At 47.5% G+C, this 26,964-nt stretch overlaps 1 protein-coding gene across 1 annotated transcript; it reads right to left on the minus strand.

Annotated features, from left to right (window-relative positions):
• Positions 1–729: 729 nt before the first annotated feature.
• LOC147865075 (uncharacterized) lies at positions 730–3,623 on the minus strand. The gene is made up of 2 exons (XM_087318626.1): positions 1,286–3,623; positions 730–1,183 (listed from the first exon to the last, which is right to left on the minus strand). Exon 1 carries the CDS (start codon positions 3,621–3,623, stop codon positions 1,791–1,793), a length of 1,833 nt encoding a protein of 610 aa, XP_087174752.1. The 3' UTR covers positions 730–1,183; positions 1,286–1,790.
• Positions 3,624–26,964: the final 23,341 nt, after the last annotated feature.

Below are 26,964 nucleotides of genomic sequence, written 5' to 3' on the forward strand. Positions count from 1 at the left end.
CACTGCCGTCGCTCTGATACCAGTTTGTGGGGAATCGCCGCAAGCTGATTCACCTTCTCCACTCGGCCACCACCGAGTAATCGCGGATCAATGCAGCAGAAAATAGGAAATACAGAGATAGACGCGATACACAGGGATTAACGTGGAAAACCCTATACGGGAAAAAAACCACGGGAGTGCGAGACTCCAAACCAAACTATGCACAGAGAAATATACAATGGCGAGCTGCAAGGCGACGACCTTGAGCTCGCTGTCCTCGCCACAGGCGGCGGTATTACACAGAGGCGTCGACCTCTTCGTTTCTCTCTCTCTCTCTCTCTCGGCTGCTCTCACTCCGCTCTCTCGACTAGAACATAAAATGAGCAACAACAGAAACTGTTTGCCCTAAGTCATATTTATACACATATGACTTTCGGGCTATTTACAAATATAGCCTCAAGGGCTCTTGGCAAACATATTCACAAATATGTCCCCGCATCCGGATCTCTCTCCGGGTACACTCATCATCCGGCTCCGTAGCCGGGGTCTTCATCATCCGGTTCCGTAGCCGGGTCTTCGTCATCCGGCTCCGTAACCGGGTCTTCGTCATCCGGCTCCGTAACCGGGGTCTCTTCATCAGGCTTCATGCCGGGTACTATTCATCATCCGGTTCCGTAACCGCAACCGGGCTTGCCGTCATTTATCTCCGGGGACATCCCATCCGGAGGGACCGAAATCCCAACACGATTAACGTCATTGCCCAAAAACCCCAAAAATCTGTGATAAGAATAAAATCCGTCTAAAAATTCCTCACCCACTCGTGATGATTGGCTTCGACCCTCCCCACCATCTTCACTCATCCTCACCACAAATATTTTTTCCTTTAGTCGACATCAGCCATCTCACCGATTAACCTGGTTCCAATGTCCACGCATATCCTGTATAATCAACAAAAACTTAGGTTAAAACATGTCCTCACCCACTCCTGCACATTGGCTTCGACCCTCCCCACCATCTTCACTCATCCTTAACACAATAATTCTTCATTCAGTCGACAACAACCATCTCACCAAATACCACGGTGGCAATGTCCACGCATATCCTGTATTGATCAACACAAAATTAATGTAAACATTTCCTCACCCACTCGTTATAGTCGGCTTCACCCTCCCCACCATCTTCACTCATCCTTAACACAGAAATTCTTCATACAGTCGACATCAGCCATGTCACCAATTAACACGGTGGCAATGTCCACGCATATCCTATATTGATCAACACAAAATTAGTGTAAACATTTTCTCACCCACTCGTTATAGTCGGCTTCACCCTCCCCACCATCTTCACTCAACCTTATCACTTTCACACAGAAAATTTCTTCGTTCAATCCACATCAACCGTCTAGCCAATTATCGTCATGACCAATGTCCACGAAAAAACCTGTATCAATGACAAAACAGTTAATCTCAAAGTTTCCTCACTCATGATAGACGGCTTCGACCCCCCCGCCATCTTCCCTCATCCTTATCACAAAACAAGAAATTCTTCATTCAGTCCACGTCAGCCCTCTTGCCGATTAACATCTTGCACTGTTGACGAAAAACCTGTATTAAAAACAAAAATTAGTGTAAAAATTCCCCACCCACTCACGATTGTCGACTATGACCCCGCCACCATACCCCATCCTTTTCTCTTACACATTCTTCCTTCTTTCCACATCAGCCCTCTCGTCGATTAGCTTGTTGCCAATGTCCGTGGAAAACCTGTATTTACAACACAAAAACAGTTTACACTTTCCTCACGCACTCATCCTAAACGGCTGTGTTCAATATAAATGGCGCTGGTGGCGGAAACAACCATCGAGGTGGAACATAATTCCACTTTACATCTTCCCCTGTTGCATCCAAAAAAATAGGAATGGTTGACCAGACTCTTCTAAGTCGCTTTCTTTTCCGGTTAGGCCCATTTCCACAACCCTTATAGCTATCATATTCACCTTTAACTATATTTACCAATAATTCCCAGAAAGATTTAACTTGATCCACAACATTAGTATCTTCATCATTATATATTTTAGAACACCTTGCTTTCCAAATAATCCATAAGGCCAACGAGGAAATAAAGTTCCAAACATAACACCTAGAAAAGAACTTGACTCCCTGCAAGGAGCTATTCGTAACGTACACCTGAAAACTTTTCACATGTAAAGTCAATGATGAATTATGATAATGATAAAAAACAGTTTCTTGATCCAACGTACCCCAAAAGATTGTACCCCACGTGAATTTAGTAGCCCTATACTTACGACTTAAAAGCCTAAGAATACGAGCCCAAAAACATTTGGCCGTAACACATTCCCAAAAAGCATGATGTAAAGTCTCATATGCCCAGCCACACCTACCACATGATCGATCAGGTATTGTTCCCCTCAATAAAGCTCCTACTGGCAATGCATAATGAATCATTAACCATCGAAAGTGCAATACCTTGTTCATACATTTAAGCGACCAAAGGTGTTTCCAAAACTTCAACATATATGTAGATGAGACATTACCTTCCTCCCAATATTTTTTTCCTGCCGGAATTGACTCTATCTCATTTAACAAAAAATTCCTACCTAGTGACACAGAATATGCAAAAAATGGAAGAACTTTCTCTTGCGTACTATCAGACATTGGTAACTTCCAACCATAATCTAATGGATCCCACTGCAAATCAACAATTGGTCTAGAATTTAAAACCCATATATGAGATGAATACTTAGCAATTAGTGGATTAGGATCTATAAATATCTTTTTTCCCAACCTAGCTATTACTCTCACTGGCAGCTGCCTGGCAGAAGACACAATTGAAGACTCCTCCTCCACTACCAACAACCTACCATTATCGCAAACTTCATAAAAGTAAAGGCTACCATTTTGAGTATACAGACGAGCTCCTATTAGTATATTTAATCTCGAAAACATACCATACCAATTCAAACAATGACCAAAACTCAAAGTTGGTAATGTTACCTGATACACCGTTGACACTTGAGTTATCATAATGTTTGCCCCTCTGAAATTAGACACCCTACTCTTTTGGTCTTGCACTGAAGTCTGCAGGAAAGCAATCCAATCCGCAACCGTACGAGTTGGTCCGTTATCCATTGCAGCCCAAGATAACCTGGGTCGTAAACCTAAGACACATGCCGCTTCATCAGTAAACAAAGGATTCCATAACAACGGCTGACGCATTAATTGATGATATGTTTTTGGTGGCAAAAAAACCAGCGCTCGACGAATACTTTCCCATGCCCTTAGAATGCCATTAAAAAAACTAAAGGACCCAACTGTCGATTTAGATAGCGGAAAATCTGAATTAAAGAACCATCTAAGACTATCACGCCAATTACCACCAACCGATGGTTTTAATTTATATAAATGACACATCCAAAACTTTTTCCATAACTCTTGTCCAGGCAATAAACACCTAACAACATGTTTAACAAGTAATGCTTTACTTTGCATGAAAGGATCAATCAAACCTAAACCTCCTTTATGTTTGGGTTGTATAAGAACCGACCAAGCTACCTTTGCTATAGTATTGTGTACCGTATCATTTCCCCAAATAAAATTCCGTACTAGACGTTGAACTCTAAGCATAATGGACCTAGAAAACAACCATGTAGAGGCTATATACCAAACAGATGATAAAAGCACAGAATTAGCAACAACTACACGTCCAGCTAAGGATAACCTTTCCTTCTTCCAATATATTAGCTTATTTCTTAATCTTACCTTTATTCCTAACCCTACTCTACATCCTAGATACCTAATGGACTGTCCTTTCGGAATCCACGAGAAACCTGCGCTAGGCGCGTTAACTGGAGGGTTTCCCGCAGCCACCCAAAAACCTGATGTCCTGTGTTTAATGTATTGATCTTATGCGTGTAACACTGTGTGTTGTGAATCGGGTCTCCACTTGACGTTAACCGGTTGAAGCCTATCGGAGTTGGAAATCCATACCGCAACCACCCCTTTGGGGAAGTGATACGGAAGGACACCCTGTGTTAGTGGCTAGTCCGGCCCAAGAGTAACATAGTTTTGGTGACCACGATTCTTGTGGAAAACAGTGAACAACGGGGGGATGGATCACTAAGGCAACCAATGACCCAGTCGCCGAACGACAAAAAGACTAGCTGAGAGACTACGGAAGCAGGAGGCTTACCAACATGCGGTTGAGGAGATCCGGTTGGATCGGTTTTTTTCCAAAGTGATTTGGTAGGTCGCGGAGGAGTCACTCCGATTACAGCACAATCCATACCAGGATGAAGGAAGCAATTTGAGCAGTTTGCGGGACGCGGAATCCATCCTATAGACCCTCGTGACGGGCGAGAAAGATTCGGGAGCGTTCTCGGCTATTGAATCGGATTCGGACATGGAGCACAGTGTTGAGTCCAATTATCGGAGCAATCACGACACTGTGGAAAGCCCAGAGGACGACGGTTCGGAGAACATACCGATGCCAGAACCGGAACCGTCAAAACCGGCATCCCCAGGTAACGAAATAGGGTCAGACGAGCAAGTACCGACACCACCACACAACCAAGTGGAGACTCAAGAGGAACGGGCTCCGATACCACCTCCCGAGTCACCAAAGAAATAGGATGAGTGGGTACTGACACCACCTCTGGTAGACCCGAGAGACAACGACACCATGTCGTACCAATATTCGAAATATCGGGATGACCCAGACGTGGAAGCCCACATATACGGCTTCCTCAAAACATGGGAGGCGAACCACATGTCCCAACGACTGAATGAAGTAGAGGCCGAGCGATCAAAGATAACGGAATTCGGCACATGTCCCAACGACTGAATGAAGTAGAGGCCGAGCGATCAAAGATAACGGAATTCGGCATGACCTTGGAGGGACTGGCGGCACGATGACACTCTAAGCACCTCCTCGGCACTATTGACACATTTGAAGAGTTAAAGACAAGGTTTCTACGATTCTTCCACAGACAGATGGATCAAAGGGAAATTGTCAGGCAATTCTATATGACACGATAGGACCCAACAGACAGTTCGTCATATGGTTCCAGGAAATGCATAGTCAACTCACTAGAGCACCACTGGAAGAAGAAGCGAAAGCGGTATTCTTGGCGGCACTTCGGGAACCCCTCCGAATAGTGTGTGCAGTCATAGATTTTCGGACCAACACAATAGCCCAGGTCATAGACCGGGTCATGGACATGGACAAGAACAGTTCTTGGATGACGATGGGGGCACTCCAACAAGCACTCCCTACAGAAGAGGACCTACGGTTTCGCCAGGCGGTCTAATGCGCGACGTGCATTAATTCGGGGCACTCAACGGTAGAATGTCCGATGAGATCACAATGCATGCTATGCCACTCCTGGTCACACACAATGGACCGCAATGAATCGGCAGGCAACACCAGTACGGCATATCGAACCCCAGACCGACCGACAAAACGAAGAAGAACGGTTCCGTTGAGACGATCATTACAGACCGATCCAAGACGTCCGATAAGAAGATAGACGAGACGAGTAATGATAAAGGCCAGGACTATAACCGTGCTCGATATGATCGTGATTACTCCCCTGACCATAATCGGAGGAGGGATGACCAACGAGGAGACTATGTAGATTCGGAAAGTGCCGACAGGGATATCAGAACAACTGATGCTACAATAAAAAATGGAATGCTCGAAGAGAGGAGCGTCGGGAACCGACAAAGGATTATCAACGGGAACTGGATAGAAACATCATGGGTGTTCAATCGGAGCAACGAAGATTAGAGGAGCCCAACTGGGCAATATCCGGTTTTCAGTCGGGTAACACGGCAAAAGCAGAGACTAATAATACACGGAAGGTGTATTGCTATTATTGCAGGCAAGACAGACAATACAGCAACCAATGTCCGGTCAAGAGCAACGAGAAACAACTGGCAGTTAATATGGTGATTGCAGAGGTGGCCGACATTGAGCAGGTCACCACCTGGTCAAAAAGGAAAGATGGTCGAATGGGAGGCTCAGGAAGCAAGCCGCGGAATGGATAGAAATGGCAAACGAACGGAATGTCACCGAAGTACATGAACAAATGAAGCTTCCGGAGGAAACAATCGGAACCATGAACGAGAACCCCATGTGGTATGCATTACAGGACTGCTAGATTATGCTACCACTGGGCCGTCAGCTGCAATTAGTGCCCTGATTCACTGATGGCTTGAAATCGACATTGGCACCACAAAACTCTGAGCCGGCTCGGGTCTTCTTTTCTAATCCGGAAGAAGGACCGGCAGTGGTGGACACTAGCAGCCCGACAATCACAACCATCGTCAAGGGACGTGAGGTACCCGGAACAATCGTCGATGATGGATCAAGGGTGAATGTCATTAGCCAGCGAACATGCGATACATTGGGAATACAAGAATGGGAACCATGCCCGTTCTGGCTTCGGATGGCAAATACCAGTTCGGTCCGACCAGCTGGATTAATTCGGGATTTGGAAGTCACAATCGGAGGACATACATTTTGGATTTCCACAGTGGTACTGCGGTTGAACACGAACGGAGCATATCCTTTATTGTTGGGACGACCATGGCTACAAACAACACATATAAAAGAGAGCTGGCAAAAAAATATTATTACATTCCGGAGAGGGAAAGCCAAGGTGCGAGTGCTGACACAACCCCGAGCAGGCGCAAGCAAGGACGTAATGCCATTGCATGCCGAAAGCATTAACATGTTGGATGGGCTAGCCGACGAAGAGGTAGATCGATACCTCGACGAGCACCCAAAGATAGTCCCATTGTTCGAAGTGGATGTTGCGGAAGCAGTCACCCGTATATCGTGCAACCGGAAGAAGTCGATAAGGAACCGGATCAGGACACCATTCGGGAATTACGTCAGGCCCAAGAAGCCCTGGACCGGGAAATGGCAATATCGCAATGAGTAACAGTGTTGCAGTTGGAGGAAGTAAACCTAGGAACCGGGGAAGAGTCCCAACTGGTAAATGTGGCAAAAGAAATACCATCGGCAGAAAAATCGGCAATGGAGGCGCTACTAAAAGAATTCTGGGATGTATTCGCATGAAGACATGCGAGGATTGGACCCCCAACTATCTCAACACCAGATCCACTTGAGCAAGGATGCAAAACTGGTAGTACAGAGACGATACCGTATGAATCCGAATTATGCAGCCAAAGTAAAGGAAGAAATTGACAAATTACTTCGAGTCGTTTTTATCGGGCCAGTGAAGCAGGCAACATGGCTAATGTTATTCCTTAGGGCCGGACAGTGGCCTAACACAGGGTGTCTACGGGAGACACTTCACCAAAGGGTGTTATGGCGAGATAACTTAAGACTCAACGTTTAATCCGAGTTTAATTGGTTACTTAGTAATATGGCCTTAACTTGATACACACGTATGATAGAACAATTAGCACAGAATGGTAATCAACATTTAAAGATAAACAAGAAGCTTTATTAATTATCCATCAAAGTTTTACCTTATAGCCGGGCCTTTATATAGGTCACTAGTGCTGAGTAACAAATGGTGCCAACCGGCACTTGTTCGGAACCGGTCCGGATCCGGATCGGCATACCGATTCCGGTCCGTCCGTTCACGTCTCATAAAGTACTTAATTATAATCTATTCCGAATAAACAATCCCTTTCACATTCTGGTCTTTAACTGCTTTGCCGGCCGGGTAACACATGGCACACCCGTGGGACAGTACCTTGTACGTCGAATCCCATTATCCGGCCCTTAGACCTTGTCCAAGATATCCAGAATACTTTGTTCCAGGGTGTCCAATGGCTCTTCGGAAATCTGTTGTTGTTGTTGTTGTGGTTGTGGCTACGACTGTTGTGGTTGTGGCTGTTGTTGATGATGTGGTTGTTGCTTTTGTGGTTGTGGCTGATGTTGCTGCTATGGCTGCTGTTGCTCCGGCTCCGGATCCTCCGACTGTGGCTTCTTGGATGGCATCTGTTCGGCTCCCGGTACCGGCGGTTGTGACGGTGATTCCTCTGTTAGCTGCTCTGCTGAATTTGACTACGGTTGTCTCGCCCCGGCCTTGTCTCTGTCCGGTCCTTGCCCCGACGATGGCTCCTCATCGCTGAGGTTGATAGTCGCCACTGTCGTGAAGTACAAAAGCTTCACATTAAAAGTCTACAATAAGATAAATACGTAACTAAAATAACATTTGATAATGTTTTATATATAAAGATAATATTAACAACACATATGATAATATTATATATATGTAAAGAAAAATAATATATATATATAGATAAATATATTACATTACACGAACAAGAGAGGACTTGAACCAATAACCCCACCCTATGACTCTAAACCCTAAACCCTAAACCCTATACATAAAATAAAGCATACTTTATATTTACTTTATATTAGATAAAGGATTTGCTTCATGATATAAAAATAAAGTTTTATGTTGTATTCAATAGTATTTTGAGACTCAAACCCACAACCTCATACACCAAAGTCAACACACCTACCATTAAACTAGGCCCTTTCTCTTTACGATTATATTTTCATGTTTATTGTTATTGCATATATTGTTTCATACATAAAAGCTCAAATGAGCGAGATGTTTATCATGCATCACATGTAATGCATGAACGCCAAATGGCGATCATGCATCACATGCATTTCATGCACTACATGCATGACTTGTTCCCTCCAATGCATCATATGCATGGGGGCACCTATTTAAATGGTGAAAGAGAAGATCAAAGGGAATAAGTATGAGATATCAATCAAATATATATTACATAAGAGATACCATAAAATAGGAAAAGAAAGGAAGAAGTTCAACATAAAGGTGAAGCTCTAGCTTGGCGATCGTGGTGGTCAACTCTCAACAAGAGGGAGGCGGTTCGAGCCTTATCTTCATCAAAATATTGAAGTGAAGATTGTTGTGGCCTACTATCAAGAAAGAGAAGAGCGATTATCTTGTGAGACCAAGTTTGAAGGATCAACGACGCTTACAACCACTTTTTTAACTCTTTCATCAAAAATAATAATTATAAATCTCTTTTATTCCTTCAAATATCATTCAATATCCTATCTTGTCATATCTTGTTGATCTCTATTTACTTTATCTCTACTCTTTCGTCTCTTCCGTCCATAATCCTAGTGATTCCTTCCTCACTTTCACGATATCTTTTGTCTACACAACACTACGCTTCCAGGCGAGCGACGCCACGACACCGCCTGCTTTGCGTCTTCTCTCCGTAGCCTGGTCCACTCATAGCTTTCAAACTAGATTTGAGCATCCAGTCAATCATCGTCCAACTGTGCTACCAATTGTCGGACCACTGCTGACTGTTCCTCAGCCAGAGTTACAAAGTCTTCTGCTAACTCATCTCTTACGGCGGTGAAGTCCTCCTTTGTTAGCATGTAGCAGTTGTAGCCATCCTTCTGCCAGTTTTCCGCGTCCGCCCTTAGCAACTGGAGCTTGGCTGTGTGCTTTGCCCATTTGTCCCACCATTGCACGGAGCTTTCGTCAATCAAGCGTTTTGTCTTGTTCCTCCATGCCTGGACAATAAACTGGATCCGCTCAAGTCCCATCTTCGATTTGTCCTTTGCGGCTTGCCGTTCTTCCTTCAATTGCTTGATCAACATCATCGTGTCCGCCTCCAGCTCCCGATAATGTGACAATTGGTTTTGGTATGTGTTCTGCAACCTCTGCAATACCATTGTTGCTCTTTCCTTTTCTTCATAATGCTGCTTATGGAGCTCTATACATTCCTGCGCGGCTTCCTCCAGTTGCGTTGTTCTTTCAGCCTGTTCTTCTGCTAGCATTGTTGTGGCTTGATGAACTTCCTGCCGGAGCTCGGCCATCTTCTCCTGCTGCTTCTTATGCTCCGTATCCAGGTGCTTATAGTCTCGGTGCAGGTGCTCATAATCATCGGTCTTCAGCTTCAGCTTCTGGTTGAGTTGCCGACGAGCGTTGTCTTCCCGATCTTTTTGTTGACGGAGTTCTTCCTGTCTTTCAATCTCCGTTTCTGCCATCCGTCGCAACTTATCCTTTTCTTGCAACACTTTCTCTTTCTCCTCCTTAAGCCTGTCATATGCCTGATGTCCTTTCCACAGATTCTCTTCTGCCTGGCGAAGGTTCTCAGTAGTCTTTCGTTGTTCTTCTTCTGCCGCTTTCTTCAAGTCCCTTTCTCGGGTGCGTAATGCTTCTTGTGCGGCCAGTTCATCTTTCAAATCGGCAAGCTCTTTTGCTTGCGCCGCCAATGTCTCCGGGACTAGTTTCGTCTCCGGGGTCTTATTACTATGTACAGGTGCTGGTGTGCCTTTATTCTATACATCTACCGGAGTCAACGGTGCTTGGATCTGTGGTTCGGTTAAGGCCATTTTGGCCAATTCTTCTGTGGCCAGGTCCAAGTGTTGTTCTAGGCTCCGAATCCTTGACCGGGCCGTCTCTAGTTCTCCGGTTGTGACTAGCAACCGGTCCATCTGCGCTTTCTCTTCTGCCTCTATGTAGTGCACCACTCTGGCAATTTGTTCTCCAATCCACCGAAGCCATTGGCTGCCGGTACCCTATTGTTGCGTCTGCACGGAGGGTTGGTTGTTGGTTCCGCTAGCCAGTGGTCGGTCTTGTCCAGTTGCGTCGAGCTGCAACTCTGTTTCTGGTTGGTGACCACTTTGCCGTTATGGTTCTAGTTGCACCTCCGTTGGCCGCTCCGCCTCTGATTGCTCTTGACCTGCTGGTGCGGGAGGCAACTGTACTGACGACGCTTGACTTTCGGGTCTTGCCGTATCCTGACCCGCCTGTATAGCTTGTTGTGCAAGGAGCTTTGTGACCGGTTCTGTCCAAACCGGTTCCGGTTCCATCCTTGGTGCGGGGTGCTCAGTGTGGGGTAGAGGCGTTCCATCCTTCTTTGGGTCCGAACAACCTGTTCTGAGGTGCTTGGCTTCTGGCGCCGCTGGAGGTGTTGTAACGGTTCTTCCTCCGCTTCCTCCTCCTGAGTCCCGATGTTGATTTTTGCTGCCAAGGGGTCTGGCTCTTGTTGCACCGGTCGGTGAAGTCTGATCTTGATTGGCCGTGCCGGTGTCTCCTCTTGCGTTTTCGTCTGCCGCTTCCGACTGGCGCGCTCTTTTGCCGCCTTGTCCGTGTCGGCCGCCTTTCCTTTGGGTGCCTTAGAGGCCAACAACTGCTACCGTTTCGAAGCTGTTTTCGGGGTGCCTTCGGTCGTTCTCCCCCGCTCTGTGGTGTTGGTGGGCTCGATAGGTGGCGCCAACAGGGTGAGCCATTGCACCACTGCAGTCCATATTTTCCGACCCTCCTTGCCTCTTACAGAGTCGATGGCCGCACAGAGGCCGTCCGCAATTAGTACCGGCCAATCCACCTTCACGCCTTCATACGTTGCTATTATTAAGCCGGCTCCGTTCTGAGGCATGCATGGGGGTCGAGGGTATACATGTCCAAATTCATGGAGCACACGGGAAATCTCTCGAAATAATGTATCCTTGCCGCCTTGTGTCCTGTAGGCCTTGCTGGCCAGAGAGTATTCGCCAAAATATTTCCGGAGCTGCTCCGGGGTAGGGTTGTCGATAGTGAAGATGCCTCCCTTCGAAAGGCCAATCAAAGCATGGATGGCCTCCTCCCTGATGAGCTCTGTGTCGATTTTCTTTACTATCTTCTCCGCCTCCCGGTGCGGTGGCGCCTCCATGATCGTGAGGAACCCTTCTAACCTGTGTTGCCTTAGCCACTTCTTGGCTGCTTCAGAGACTGCTTGGTAGTCCATGGCTTCTTCGAGGTCGGTGAGCGCTGGTGAGGGATGTGTGTGAGGAGGCTTTGTGTGCGTGGGCTCGCGTCTAATAATCTTCAATCGCTTGTCTGACTTTGTGCTCCGTTGTTCGTGAAATGTGAAGACCTCTATGCGGTGGGGGTTTTCTTGTTGCATGTTGGCGCCTGTTTTTCTTACCCGCGCGTGTGCACGTCGTGTACTAAAATAGAATGTCATGCCATGTGGCGGCGGTTTAATACCCTATTAATAGCCCACTACGTACCTTTTCAAAGTGCCTGTTCACTCCTTGTTCTTGCATGTGTTTGTTCACACCTCGCCCTTGCATGATTTACTTTGATTTGATTTGATTTGATTTATTTTTTATTTTTTATTTTTTATAATAAAACTGTTTGGTTAATTCACATCCGATCCCACCGGACCCCTATCCGAATTGTGGGACTTGCCGGCCGCTGGATTGCTTGCCGTCGCGTCGTTCTTGCTGTTTGCCGGCTTGTACTCCCTCTTACTGGCTTCGCGCTTGCCGATTGCTAAACGTGTTGCCGTCTCTTCCGACTTACCGGTGTCTGGTTCTGTGTCGGCCTTTACTTGTTCAAATGGGTTTATTGGCATGGGTCCATTGTATGGTTTGAGTCAGAACCCATTGACCCATTTATCCAGAACCTTGCCGGCGAGTGTCCCTAACTGGTAGGAACCGTTGAACTCACACGTGATCCAGTATGGTCCAGTCCACCGAAACCGTAGCTTCCCTGACATCTTACCCATCCGGGTCTGGAATACTAGTACCGGCTTACCGATTCCGAACATCTTTTCGTTCCCTTTTCAGTGACGATCCACGAACGCTTTCCTTCGCCATTGCTCAAGTTCTAGGTGCATGATGCTGGCTAGCTAGTGTTCTTCCAATTCGCAGAGCGCGGCTAACCGGATCGCTTCCGATTCCTTCTCATTTAGGCGTTCTCGAATCTGATTTCGTAAACTTGGTACCTGGAACTCGATCTGAATGCTAGGTGAAATGGTGTTGTGCGGATACTTGTCTTATATGTCGTTTGATAGGCCCAGAGTGTACTGTGTAGCTTTGTATCCCAATCCGTCCGGTTCTCATTGACGATTTTTCAAAGTATGTTCTGTAGTATTTTATTTGTTGACTCGGCTAATCCGTTGGCTTGCGGATAATAGGGAGTGCTCCGTTTGTGCACCACCGCATAGAATGTCGTCAAACTTTCCACTACTTGCCCTAAAAAGTGCCCACCTTGGTCACTTATTAGCTCTATCGGACATCCATACCGGCACCAGATGTATTCATATAAAATTTTTGACGTGGATGCCGCGGTGTTGTCGCGTAGTGCTTTGGCTTCCACTCATTTTGTGCAATAATCCGTAGCGACAATCACGTACCGGTTGCCGGTTCTCATTGCTGGTGGTTTGAATGGACGGAAGAAATCCAACCCCCATTTCTAAAATGGTTCTAACGGTAGCAAGGGCTGGTGAGGCATCCTGGCTTGTTCGGTTGGTTGGCCCATTCACTGACATAGGTCACATTCTTTAGCGTACCGGACTGCATCCTTCAATGTTGTTGGCCAATATAGTCCACTCTATCATATTTTCCTTGCCGTAGCGTCTCCGACATAATGTCCTCCAGCCTCTGTAGTGTGCTTCATGCAATATTATGTCCTTTTCTTCGTTGCGCACTGCACGCCGCCATATGCCATCTGCACCTTTGTGGTACAGTGTGTCCTATAATAGACAGAAGTGCCGGCTTTGAACAGCTAAGCGTTTCCTCTCGTCTCTGTTCATCTCCTCCGGAGGTGAGCCGGTGCTCAAAAATTGGTGCATGTTGGTGAGCCACTTGTCTTCCTCTACGACCGTACCATCCGTTGTCGTTTCTATTGTGACTCTAAACAGCTCTGCATTCGGGAAATCATCTGGGACGCCGTCACCGGTTTCGCAGGAATCCAACCGGCTCAAATAGTCTGCTACCGCATGTTGTATGCCGGGTCGGTGGAATATCTCGAACTCAAATTCTTGTAATAGTAACGTCCACCGGGCCAGCTTACCAGTGAGTGATGCTTTGGACACCAAGTAGAGGAGCGCCGAATGATCTACGTGAAAGGAAAATTTCCTTCCCAACAGATAGTGTCTAAACTTAGTGACACTGTAGATCATACCCAAGGCCTCTCTTTCCATTGTGGAATAATTACGTTCTGCTTGGGACAGCTTTTGGCTGGCATAATACACTGGCCGATACCACTTTGGTTCTGTAAGTTGCATAAGCGTGCTCCCGATTGCGATGTCAGACGCGTCAACGAACACATGGAACTCTTTAGACCAATCCGGAGGTTGCACCACCGGCATTTGTGACAACAGTACTTTTAGTGCCCGGTAAGCCTGGTCTTCTGTGTCCGTCCATTGGAACGGTGTCCGATGTACCGCAACATGCAATGGTGTAGCCACGTTTGCCAGATACCGGAGCATTCAGCTATGCTACCGAATTTGTCCTAAGAACCGGCTTAATACCTTTGTTGTGGTTGGTGCCGGTGCCTCCAAAATAGCTTTGGCCTTGTCCGGATCCACTGCAATATCGTCCTTGCTCACAATGTGGCCAAGTAACGCTCTGCTGGACACTCTGAACACGCATTTTGCCGGGTTAAGACTTAGCCGGTAAACCCTACATTTCTCCAAACATAGTTGGAGGTGCTGAAGGTGATCCCCTTTCCGGCTATAGACAGCGAAGTCGTCCAAGAACACCTGCATGAATGCCAGAATGAATTCTCCGAAAATCTCCATGATGATCCGCTAGAAGGTTGCCGACGCCATTTTTAGTCCGAACATCATAACTACGGCAACAAAGACTCCCCATTTGGTGACAAAAGTGATTTTCTCCTGATCGTCGGGGTGCATTTGGATCTGATTATAGCAACTGAAACCGTCCAGAAAACTATACACCTCATGACCGACGACAGCATCTAGGACTCCATCCGTGAATGGAAGCAGAAAGGCGTCCGTTACCGTAGCCGCATTCAATTTTTGGTAGTCGACACAAACTCTTATCTTACCGTTCTTTTTCAGTACTACGACTATCGGACTGAACCATGTGGCTTTCTTTACCGGTTGGATGAAGCCAAACCTTAGCAACTTGTCGATTTCTTCTTTGACCTTTGCTGCGTAATTCGGGTTAATCCGGTAACGTCGTTGCGCGACCGGTTTGGCGTCTTTACTCAGATGTATCTGGTGTTGATACAACTGAGGATCGAGTCCCCGCATGTCCTCATAGGACCAGGCGAACACATCGCGAAATTCTTTTAGGAGTGTGATCATTGCCGTTTTGTTCTCCGGGGTCATTTCCTTGGCGATGTGAACCGGTCTTGCGTCCTCTGTGGTACCTAGGTTTACCTCTTCTAGTCAGGATGTTTTTACACGTTGCGACACCACCATTTCTCTTTCTAGTGCCTCCTGTGCTTGCCGTAACTCCCGGATCGCTTCTTTATCCGGTTCCTCGTCAGTCCCGTCCAGTTGCAGCATGTACGGTGATACTGCTTTGGCTACATCAATTTCAAACAACGGTACGATCTTCGGATTTTCCTGTAAGTATTGATTGACCTCTTCGTCCGCCAATCCTTCCAGCATGTTGACACATTCCGCATATAGAGGCGTCAATTCCTTGCCGGTACCGGACCATGGTTGAGTTGGTACTCGCACTTTCGCTTTTCCACGCCGCAGCGTAATTATATTTTTCCTCCAGTTTTGCTTGATGTGTGTTGTTTTTAACCAAGGGCATCCCAACAATAGTGGGTAAGCTCCCTGAGCCTGTAGCTGGAGAACTACTGCCGAAATGCGAAATGTGTGACCCCCAATTGTTACTTCCAGATCACGTATTAATCCGGTCGGCCGTACTGAGCTTGTGTCCGCCATCCGAAGCCAAAACGGGCATGGTTCCAAGTCATGGATTCCCAGAGTGTTACACATTCGGAGGCTGATCACGTTTACGCCGGATCCTCCATCGATAATCGTGCCGAGTAGCTCTTTTCCTTCCACGATGGTTGTGATTGCCGGACTGCTCATGTCTACCACCGCCGGTCCTTCCTCCGGATTTGAAAGGAATGTCGGAGCCGGCGGTGTGTCGGCTGCCGTCCTTCCTGTCTTCAGTCCTTTCGTGAAGCGTGGTACCAGTTGCAATTGCCGGCCTAACGACATCTTTATTTGGCATTCTTGTAACGCTTGCCATGTTGGGTTTTCGGGCCGCCCTAATCCGGTGAGCTCTTCTGCATTCTCCTTTTGTTGTTCGAGCTTTGCCGCATTCTACTCGTTTGCCTTCTTCACCCATTCGGTTGCCTGCTTCCGGATGGCTTCTTGAGTTTCCCACTCTGTGGCTTTGCCTTTTGATCTTGTAGTGACTTGTTGTAAGTCCGCGACTTCCGCATCTACCATGTTCACCGATGATCGCTTGTCGTAGCTCTTCGCCGGACATTGGTTGCTATAGTGGCCTTCTTGCCGGCAATAATAGCAGTACGCCTTCCGGGTGTTGCTAGATTTTGCGTTTGTGTCCGCACCCGGTTGAGGTCCTATGGTAAGTGCTTGGTTTTGGTCTGGTTGGTTGCTTGGAGCGCCCTCTTTTGGTTCCCGTGAATGACCTCCCTTTTTGTTGAAATTCTTTTTGTTTCGGTAACCGTGACGGGGCTGGTCCGCGACTTCCGCATCTACCATGTTCACCGATGATCGCTTGTCGTAGCTCTTCGCCGGACATTGGTTGCTATAGTGGCCTTCTTGCCGGCAATAATAGCAGTACGCCTTCCGGGTGTTGCTAGATTTTGCGTTTGTGTCCGCACCCGGTTGAGGTCCTGTGGTAAGTGCTTGGTTTTGGTCTGGTTGGCTGCTTGGAGCGCCCTCTTTTGGTTCCCGTGAATGACCTCCCTTTTTGTTGAAATTCTTTTTGTTTCGGTAACCGTGACGGGGCTGGTCCGCGACTTCCGCATCTACCATGTTCACCGATGATCGCTTGTCGTAGCTCTTCGCCGGACATTGGTTGCTATAGTGGCCTTCTTGCCGGCAATAATAGCAGTACGCCTTCCGGGTGTTGCTAGATTTTGCGTTTGTGTCCGCACCCGGTTGAGGTCCTGTGGTAAGTGCTTGGTTTTGGTCTGGTTGGCTGCTTGGAGCGCCCTCTTTTGGTTCCCGTGAATGACCTCCCTTTTTGTTGAAATTCTTTTTGTTTCGGTAACCGTGACGGGGCTGGTCCGCGACTTCCGCATCTACCATGTTCACCGATGATCGCTTGTCGTAGCTCTTCGCCGGACATTGGTTGCTATAGTGGCCTTCTTGCCGGCAATAATAGCAGTACGCCTTCCGGGTGTTGCTAGATTTTGCGTTTGTGTCCGCACCCGGTTGAGGTCCTGTGGTAAGTGCTTGGTTTTGGTCTGGTTGGCTGCTTGGAGCGCCCTCTTTTGGTTCCCGTGAATGACCTCCCTTTTTGTTGAAATTCTTTTTGTTTCGGTAACCGTGACAGGGCTGGTCGTCATACTTGCCATAGACGTCCCGTCGTTGGTTGTGACCAGGGGAGTGATCCTGGTTGTTTCTCTCGTACCGTCCATTATAGTCCCGGTATCTATCATGTCTGTCATACCGGTCATAAGCGTCTCTTTGATCGTTGTACCAGACATCTTGTGTTGGCCGGTAGCGCTCCTCTCGTCGCTAGCGTTCTTCTTCTTCCTCCCGGTTGCTTCGTGGTTCAATTTGCCAGACCGGTGGTGCTTGCCGATTTAACAATTTATACTCACACTATTCCATTGTGTGACTTCTGGAGTGGCAGAGCAAGCACCATCTAGTGGTCGGTCCCTCCAAGGTCATGCCGAACTCTGCCCTTTTTGAGCGTTCCTCTTCGGCCGCATTTAAGCGTTGGGACACATGGTTTGCCTCCCAGGTTTGCTGAAACGCATGAACGTGGGCTTCCGTGTCCGGATCATCCCGGTATCTGGGATATTGGAACGGCATATCGTCGTCTAGTGTCGATACGCAGGCTGGTGGTGTCGGTGGTCTTTCCTCCTCCTCTTTCGGCGTCAAAGTTCTTTCCCGGTCCTCTGTCGCCGTCGGAGGTCTTTCCTGCTCCTCTTTCGGTGTTGGAGGCTTCTCCTCCTTGACTTCCAGTGTCGGAGGTCTCTCTTCCTCAACTTCTGGTTCCGGAGTGTGCTCGACTTCCGGTGCCGGAGGTTCCAGCCTTGTCAATTCTGGTTCCGGTGTCGGCAAGGTATCTGACTCCTCATCCTCCGGTCCGTTTGGGGTGTCGTTACTGCTGCGGTAGTTTGTATGCACGTTGTATTCCCCTTCACCCACTGCCAATGCCGAAAATGATTCAAAAGCCGAAAATGCTTTAGATTCACCTTCACCCACTGCCAATGCCTAGAGAAGGGATTCCGCTTCCCGAAGGCTGCTTAGGCTGCTTCATTCGTCCGGGTAGTCGTTTTGTGGTAACCGAAGTGACTCCTTGGCCACTCTCCGGATCACCTTGGAAAATGAGCGGTCTGCTCTGATTTCTTCTGCCGCTTGCTGGAAAGCCTCTCGCTTCCTCAACCGTTGAGCAAGTCTCCTTGCTTGCTCCGTAACCGGGTCGTTTGTTGGTCTAGTCATCCATTCCCGCTGATGTTCGCTGCGATTATGTAGGAATCGTGGCCGCCAAAAACTGTGTTATTCCTTAGGGTCGGACAATGGCCTAACACAGGGTGTCTATGGGTGAGATAACTTAAGACTCAATGATTAATCCGACTTTAATTGGTTACTTAGCAATATGGCATTAACTTGATACACGCGTATGATAGAACAATTAGCACAGAACGGTAATCAACATTTAAAGATAAAAAAGAAGCTTTATTAATTATCCGTCAAAATTTTACATTGTAACCGGGCCTTTATATAGGTCACCGGTGTTGAGTACAAAACGGTGCCAACCGGCACCTGTTCGGAACCGGTTCGGATCCGGAATGGCATACCGATTCCGGTCCGTCCGTTCACGTCTCGTAAACCACTTAATTATAATCTATTCTGAATAAACAATCCCTTTCACATTCTGGTCTTTAACTCCTTTGCCAACCGGGTAACAGCTAAGCCTGATTGTGGTAGTTCCCAAGAAGAATGGCAAAATTCGGGTATACGTGGATTAATGGAAATTAAATGCCGCAACAGTCACGAACGCGTTTCCACTCCCATTTACAAATGGAGTCCTGGACGCAGTAGCCGGGCATGTGGTATATAGCTTTCTTGATGGATTCAGTGGATACAACCAAATTTGGATGCGACCGGAAGACTAGGAGAAGACAACATTCATTACGGAATGGGGAGTCTTCGTAGCGGTAGTAATGATGTTCGGATTAAAGACGGCACCAACAACTTTTCGGCGGATCATTATGGAGATATTTGGAGAGTTCATCCTAGCGTTCATGCAAGTGTTCCTAGATGATTTTGCAGTATACAGCCGAAAAGGGGAACATCTGGAGCATCTCCGGTTATGTTTAGAGAAGTGTCGGGGGTACCGGTTGAGCCTGAACCCGGTGAAATGTGGGTTCGGCGTGATGAGTGGAACATTATTAGGACATATCGTGAGCACCCTAAACCCTAACCCCTAAACCCTAAATCCCATCGTTGTCGCCAAAAGGTGTTGTATGTTTTAGGGCTAGGGTTAAGGACGATGATAATCATGATAAAGATAGACATGGTGGTTATGATAATTATGGAGAGTATGGGATTGATGGCGAGAGAGATCATGTGCATTGAGAAGCATTGCAGGGTGGGGGGTTATGCCTAGAATGGCTCCACCCCCCTCCCAAGGGGGTTCAACGTTAAGGGGAGGGAAGAGAGAGAGAGAGAGATGAAAAGAGAGATAGATAGAGAGAAATGATTCATTTTTCATTCATTCCCCATAAGGGGGTTAAATAGTACAAGAGGGACTAGATACAAAGGGGTGTAAGCCCCCTAGATCATTCATACTGGACACTCACTCATACCTCCTCGTATCCATCCACATGCACACACATGTGCATGTGTTCACATACGTATCGACTCACAATTACATTTATGCCCCCTACACATACACAACAACATTATGATAACATTCGACCTTCGCTCATCACACTTGACTCTCCGTACATCTCGTACGAGGTAACAAACTCGGTGAAATGTGGGTTCGGCGTGATGAGTGGAACATTATTAGGATATATCGTGAGCAAAGATGGCATTGCGGTCGATCCGGATAAAGTAAAAGCAATTTTGGGAGCACCACCGCCGGCAATTGCCAAAGCACTAAGCCGGTTTTTAGGCCAGATTCGGTGGCACATCTAGATGCTTCGTCATTTGGCCGATTTTGCGACAACCCTACATACGGTCATACACCGAATCCCATTCCAATGGACGGAGCCGGAGGATAGGGCATACCACGCACTGAAAGTGATGTTGTCACAGGCACCGGTTGTACAACCTCCGGATTGGACTAAGGAATTTCATGTGTTTGTGGACGCATTCGATATTGCCATCAGTAGATTTCTCATCCAGCTCACCCAACCATGGTGGTACCAACCAGTTTATTATGCTAGTAGGAAGCTCCCATAGGCAGAGCGAAATTACTCGACGACAGAACGAGAAGCCTCGGGGATGGTATATAGTGTAACGAAGTTCCGCCACTACCTTCTGGGACGAAAATTTTCCTTTCACATGGATCATTCGGCTTTGCTTTACTTGGTCTCCAAGTCACCCTTAACCGGCAAGCTAGCACGGTGGACACTGCTATTACAAGAGTTCAAATTCAACATCTACCATAGATTGGGAGTGCAACATGCAGTAGCAGATTACTTGAGCCGGTTAGAATCCGGGGAGGTAGGCGACGGAGTCCGGGACGAGTTTCCGGATGCGCAGCTATTTAGGGTAACTGCGGAAAACACGGTGGACGAGACAGTGGCCGATGAAGACAAGTGGCTTACGAATATTCATCATTTTCTGAGCTCTGGACTGCCTCCGAAGGAGTTAAACCGAGACGAGTGGAAACGGTTGGCGGTACAAAGCCATCACTTTTGTTTACTACAAGCCACGTTATACCATAAAGGAGCTGACAGAATTTGGCGACGTGCGGTCCGGAGCGACGAAAAAGACGCAATCCTACGGGAAGCTCATCGTGAAGTGGCAAGAGGCCACTATGGCGGAGACGCAACGGCAAGGAAAATATGGAGAAGCGGATTATGGTGGCCCGCAACACTAAAAGACGTCATCCGGTATGCAAGGGAATGTGACCTCTGTCAAAGAATGGGCCAACCAACACAGAAAGCAAGGATGCCGCATCAGTCAGTGTTACCGTTGGATCCCTTCCAAAAATGGGGATTGGATTTTGTCGGGCCATTCAAACCACCGGTGATGAGAACTGGTAACCGGTATATTATTGTTGCAACGGATTATTGTACAAAGTGGGTGGAAGCGCGCAATGGGCATACCGAACAACATATAATAAGACAAGTATCCGAACAACACCATTCCGGTTAGCTTCTGTATTGGAAGCGGTAATGCCTATGGAGTTTCAGATTCCAAGTTTACAAATACAGGTCCGGGAGAGGTTGAGCGAGAAAGAATCGGAAAAACTCTGGTTGTTAACATTGTGCGAGTTGGAGGAGCACTGGATAGTTTCTGTACTCCAGTTGGAGCTCGAACAAAGACGGTGGAAAGCGTTCATCAACCGGCACCGGATGGTGAATGAAAAGTTGTTCAGGATCGGCAAGGTGGTACTAGTATTCCAGACCCGGATGGGCAAGATGCCTGGAAAACTATGGTTTCGGTGGACCGGACCACACTGGATAACGCAAGAATTCAAGGGGTCCTATCAATTGGGAACATTGGCCGGTGAAATCCTAGAGACGTGGGTAAACGGTTTCCAACTGAAACCTTATCACGGACCAATGCCACGAAATCCATTCAAGCAACCGGATGATGGAGTGGAAACCGGGAGCGGTAACCAGGAGGCACTTAAACTGGATCTGGCAGTGCCGGTTACTACGAGAATATGGAAAAAAAAAATGAAAAGAAAAAATCATAATGAATGGACACCCCGAAATAGCGTGACATCAGCTATTTAAAGCCCACCATGCGGGTACAACCCTTATTATGGTACACGACGTGCATGTGTGGGAACTAAGAAAAGGCGGGAAGATGGGGACACAAAACATTCGGATCACAGAAGCGTTTTCATTTCGCGAGAATAGAGTGTACAGAGAGCAGAGGCAGATATAGGTTATCCAACGCGCACAAATAGGAAGCACTGGCGCCAAAGCTCCCTAGCACAAGCGAAACCGATGACGACCCTGCACCAATGGCGCTCTTTGAAATGGCAAAGAAGTGGCTAAACTAGAATGGAGTGGAGGGTTTCCTCCGGGTAGTTGAAGCACCTCCTCATGAAGAACCGGAAAAGGTCGCGTAGAAAATTGACCTTGAAGAAATCACGGAGGACGCTATCCGAGCCCTCATCGGTCTACTAGAGGGAGGGCTTTTCTCCATCGAGAATCCTTCCCTAGAGACGTTGTCAAAGTTCTTCGGCGAATACTCCCTCGCCAGCAAAGCCTACCAGACACAGGGCAGCGAAGATGCCCTGTTTCGAGAGGTAACCTGTGTGCTTCATGAATACGGCTTCACACACCCTCGCCCTCAGGCGATGCCTAAGAATAGGGTCGGTTTCATCATCGCAACATATGAAGGGATTCGAGTGGATTGACCGGTGATCACCGTTGATTCATTGTGAGCGGCCATCGAATCGATTGTGGATGGAAAGAAGGTCTGGACAATGGTTTAGGGGAAAGAAGGTCTGGACAATGGTGGCGCAGTGGCTCACCCTTCTCGCACCCCCGGTACTAGCCATAAAAGACAAGTAGGCACGAACGACAGAAACAATGCCCATGAAGCCATCTAAGCAGCAACAACTCCTCGCCAAGCACACTCCTAGATAGTTAGAGGGAGGATCGGCGCAAAAGGAACATGAACCATCAACACAGGCGGAAAAGGAAAAACCAAGCCGGAAACAGCAGGCGGAGAAGGAGGCGCGGACGGAGCTACTGGTGAGGCCCCTAAAAATAAAAATGCACCAGCAATCGCGAGAGCCGCCCATCTTGGCTCAAAAGATTAACATTGAAACCTAAGAGGAGGTGGACGAAGAACCCGCCGACAATCTCCAACGTCACCAGGGAAGATGCGACACGGAGGAGCACAGGGATGGATCTGATCCAAAGAAGGACAACATACCAACTCCCCACGCCAAGGCAGGAGACTAGGCCTGTTCGGCCAGAAGCGGTGGCACCGGTTATACCAGAACCGGTGACGAAACTACACATCTCACCGGGTCGACAGGCACAACAAGAATAGGAGTTGCGGATGGAGGCAGCAGTATAGCAAGGGCTCGAGGCAAGAGCAGAGCTGGCACCACAACCGGAACCAGCGAGACAACAAGGCATCGGCAGCCAATGGCTGTGTTGGATCGAAGAGCAGGTAGCTGGGGTGGTGAGCAGCATACAAGAAGAAGAAAAAGCCGCCACCACCGAGGAATTGGAGAAGGCTCGGACACGAAGCGGGAGCTTGGAAGAAGACCTAAAAAAGGCCAAGGCAAACGCGGCCAAGGAAGTCCTTACCAGGCCAACTATATCAGAACCAGTAGCACGAGTAAATTTACAAACAAGCACTGAAGCGGTGGCTTCTACTAACCCGGAATGTAGTAACGCACGAGAGTAGGAACTTTCCAACCTAAGGGAGGAGTTAGCAGCTCAGGAGGCCTTGCGGGCTAGAGAAAGGGAGCAAAAGAAGACAACGGAGGAGGAGAAGCGGAAAATAGAAGAAAACCTCCAAAAGACTCAGGCAGCCAACGACCGGTTAAAAGAGGAAAAAGACAAAATACTGCAAAAGAAAGACAAGTTGTGCCGAATGGCAGAAGGAGAGATTGAACGACTGAAAGAAGAGCTCCAACAACAGAAAGACAGAGAAGACCGAGCAAGAAGTAAAATCAACCAGAGGTTAAATCAGAAGACCGAGGACTTTGAAAGACTGCACTGGGATCACAAGCACTTGGAAGTAGAGCACAAGAAGTTGATGGCAGAATGTGACCGGTAGTAAGAGAAGATTAGAGAACTCCAGAATAAAGTAACCAAGAAAACGGAGGCACTGGTGGAATAACGAACAAGGCGGTTGAGTCGGCAAAGCTGCTAGAGGAAGTGGCAAGGGAAAGGACGGTGCTCACCGGACAACACTATGAAGAGATGGAACAAGCAAAATTGTCTCTTAATAGGGTTCAGACAACTTATCAACTCAATTGTTGGAAAATGGGGTGCAAGCACAAGCAACTGCGGGCCTGATAAAGAAGTTAAAGGAGGAAAAGCAGGTTGTGGAGGAGAAATCCAAGATGGGGCTCAACCAGATCCATGCCATTGTGCTAGCATGGAAAGCAAGGACAAAGAGTATGATTGATGAAAGCTCAGTGCAATGGTGGTCAAAATGGGCACAACAAGCGGCAAAATTACAGACTCTGCGAGCGGATGCTGAGAACCAGAGAAAGGACGATGAAAAATTCTATAAGATGGATGCAGAGAGTATTGTAACCATTCGGGAAGAGTTGTTGGACGATTTTCTGTCCCTGGCAGGATAACAACTGGCGGCTGTAAGACGGCTGGTGGAACAGTTAGATCATGACCAACTCGAAACCCAACTCCAATTCGAGCGATTCAAATGGGAGCGTAGTGAAAAGAAATGCGTGGAATATCACTCGGCCACAACCGAGTAGTAAATCACTTATATAGGAATCAAACATAGAAATGGGAAGTGGAGAGTACACAAGAAAAATTACACAGGATGTTTACATGGAAAACCCTAATAGGGAAAAACCACGAGAGCCCACAAACTCCAAACTATCACTATGAAGAGAAGGGATACAATCAGAGACTCGGAGGCAATGACCTCGAGCTCTGTTTCTTCGCACAATGGCGGTTACAACAGAGGATCGCTCTGTATCTCTCTCTCTCACTCTCTGTACAACAGTTACAACAATATGACAACAACACAATCACACTCATTTCCTAAAGTGATTTCCCTAAGTCATATTTATAGTTATATGAAGTTAGGGCTATTTACACAATATAGCGTGAATGGGCTTATTCAAAAAATATTTACAAATTTGGTCTCTCTTCTGGTTCTCACCAGGTCCACCGATCCGGTTTTCGGATCTCTTCCGGTTCTCACCGGGTCCTCTTTATTCATTACCGGATCCCATCCGGAGGGACTAATTTCCCAACAATCTCCCCCTCAATTCCGGCATGGAATGTCTCACCAACCCGATCCGCTTTCGGCATGCGTCTAGCTTGTCGGTTGTCAACACCTTGGTCAGCATGTCTAACTCGTTCTCCTCCATGTGGATCTTCGTTAGCACGAACTCTCGATCTTCAACTCGCTCTTGGATCCAGTGGTACTTGCGTTGGATGGGCTTCGTTCTGGAATGGTATGATGCGTTCTTTGCAAGGTGGATGACACTTTGACTGTCGCAGTAGAGCCGGTATTCCTCTTGCTAGATCCCTAGCTCTCCGATGAAGTCCTTCATCCATAATATTTCCTTGTTGGCTTCCATGGCTGCCATGTACTCCGCCTTCGTGGTTGACAACGCAACCGTCTTCTACAGCCTCGACTACCACGAAACGGCTCCCCCTGCATAGGTCATGACATATCCTAAAGTTGACCGGCTGGTGTCCACATCAACCGACATATCTGAATCCGTAAAGCCTTCCATGAGGGGTTTACCGGAGCCGAATCAGAGGCACATACTCGAAGTTCCCTTCAAGTACCGGAGAATCCATTTTACCACATTCCAGTGCTCTTTTCCGGGGTTGGTCATGAACCGACTCACCACTCCGATTGCGTATCCAATATCCGGTCGAGTACACACCATTGCGTACATCAAGCTCCCAACCGCAGAGGCATATGGAATCTTCATCATATCCGCCTTCTCTGCCTTTGTCTTTGGGCTTTGCTTACCAGATAATCTGCAGTTTGCCGGGAGTATCGATCCGACCGATTTTGCTTCTGACATGTTAAACCGCTGAAGCACCTTTGTCACGTACCTTTCCTGTGACAACCACAATTTCTTCTTCGACCGGTTCCGGATTATGTGCATCCCTAGTATTTGTCTTGCTAGACCCAAGTCTTTCATTGAGAAGGTTCGGTTAAGGGCCTTCTTCAGCATCCGTATCTTGACTTGGTCTCATCCAACAATCAACATGTTGTCCATGTACAAGAGCAATATCAGGAAATCTCCTCCATCAAATTTCTTCACAAACACGTAGTGATCGGCCTGCGTCTTGTGGTACCCTTGATCGATTATAAAGGAGTCAAACTTTTGGTACCATTGTCGGGGAGCTTGGTTCAGTCCATATAAGCTCTTCTTCAGCCGATACACCAGGTGCTCCTTCCCTTTCTTCTCAAATCCTTCCAGTTGATGCATGTAGATCGCTTCTTCGAGGTCTCCGTGTAGGAATGCCGTCTTGACATCTAGTTGCTCTACCTCGAGGTTCATGCTTGTTGTTATGCCCAATATCGTCCGAATGTATGTCATCTTTACTACTGGGGCAAAGATCTCATCAAAGTCCACCCCTTTCTTCTACTAGAAGCCCTTCACCACGATTCAGGCCTTATACCTTGGTGGATTTCTGGTGTCTCCCGGTTTCAGCTTGTACACCCACTTGTTCCGAAGTACCATCTTTCCTTTCGGCAACTCCACCAATTCGTATGTGTGGTTATCATGTAGGGAATCCATCTCATCCTGCATGGCAGTCAACCACTTGCGGTTGTGGGTGTCTCCCATTGCTTCTTTAAAGCTTTCCGGCTCCCCCTCATCGGTTAACAACACATGCTCTGCATCCAAAAATCTTCGGGGGGCTCTTCTCTCCCAAAGAGGATATCTCTGTCCTTGGTTTCTGACTGTCGGTTCCTCCATTTGTTCCTTCATCCGAATACGGTGTCTTCTTCTTCTTCTTTGGTCGGTTCGGTTTCTTGTTCGTATCCGGCCGGCTCCTCGAGTGTCATCCAGTTACCGGCTAACATCCGGTTTTCAACTGGGTATATCCTTGTGTCCTCAAGCCGGTTTTCATTGGATGATCCGGAGTTCATCATCTTCTTCTCTGACTCCTACTCAGCAATGGTCCTATCTTCCATA

Source organism: Azolla caroliniana, unplaced genomic scaffold (genome assembly GCF_043228905.1).
Source record: "Azolla caroliniana isolate FFs.n. ecotype wild unplaced genomic scaffold, voAzoCaro1.0.p SCAF_4, whole genome shotgun sequence".
NCBI lineage: Eukaryota > Viridiplantae > Streptophyta > Polypodiopsida > Salviniales > Salviniaceae > Azolla > Azolla caroliniana.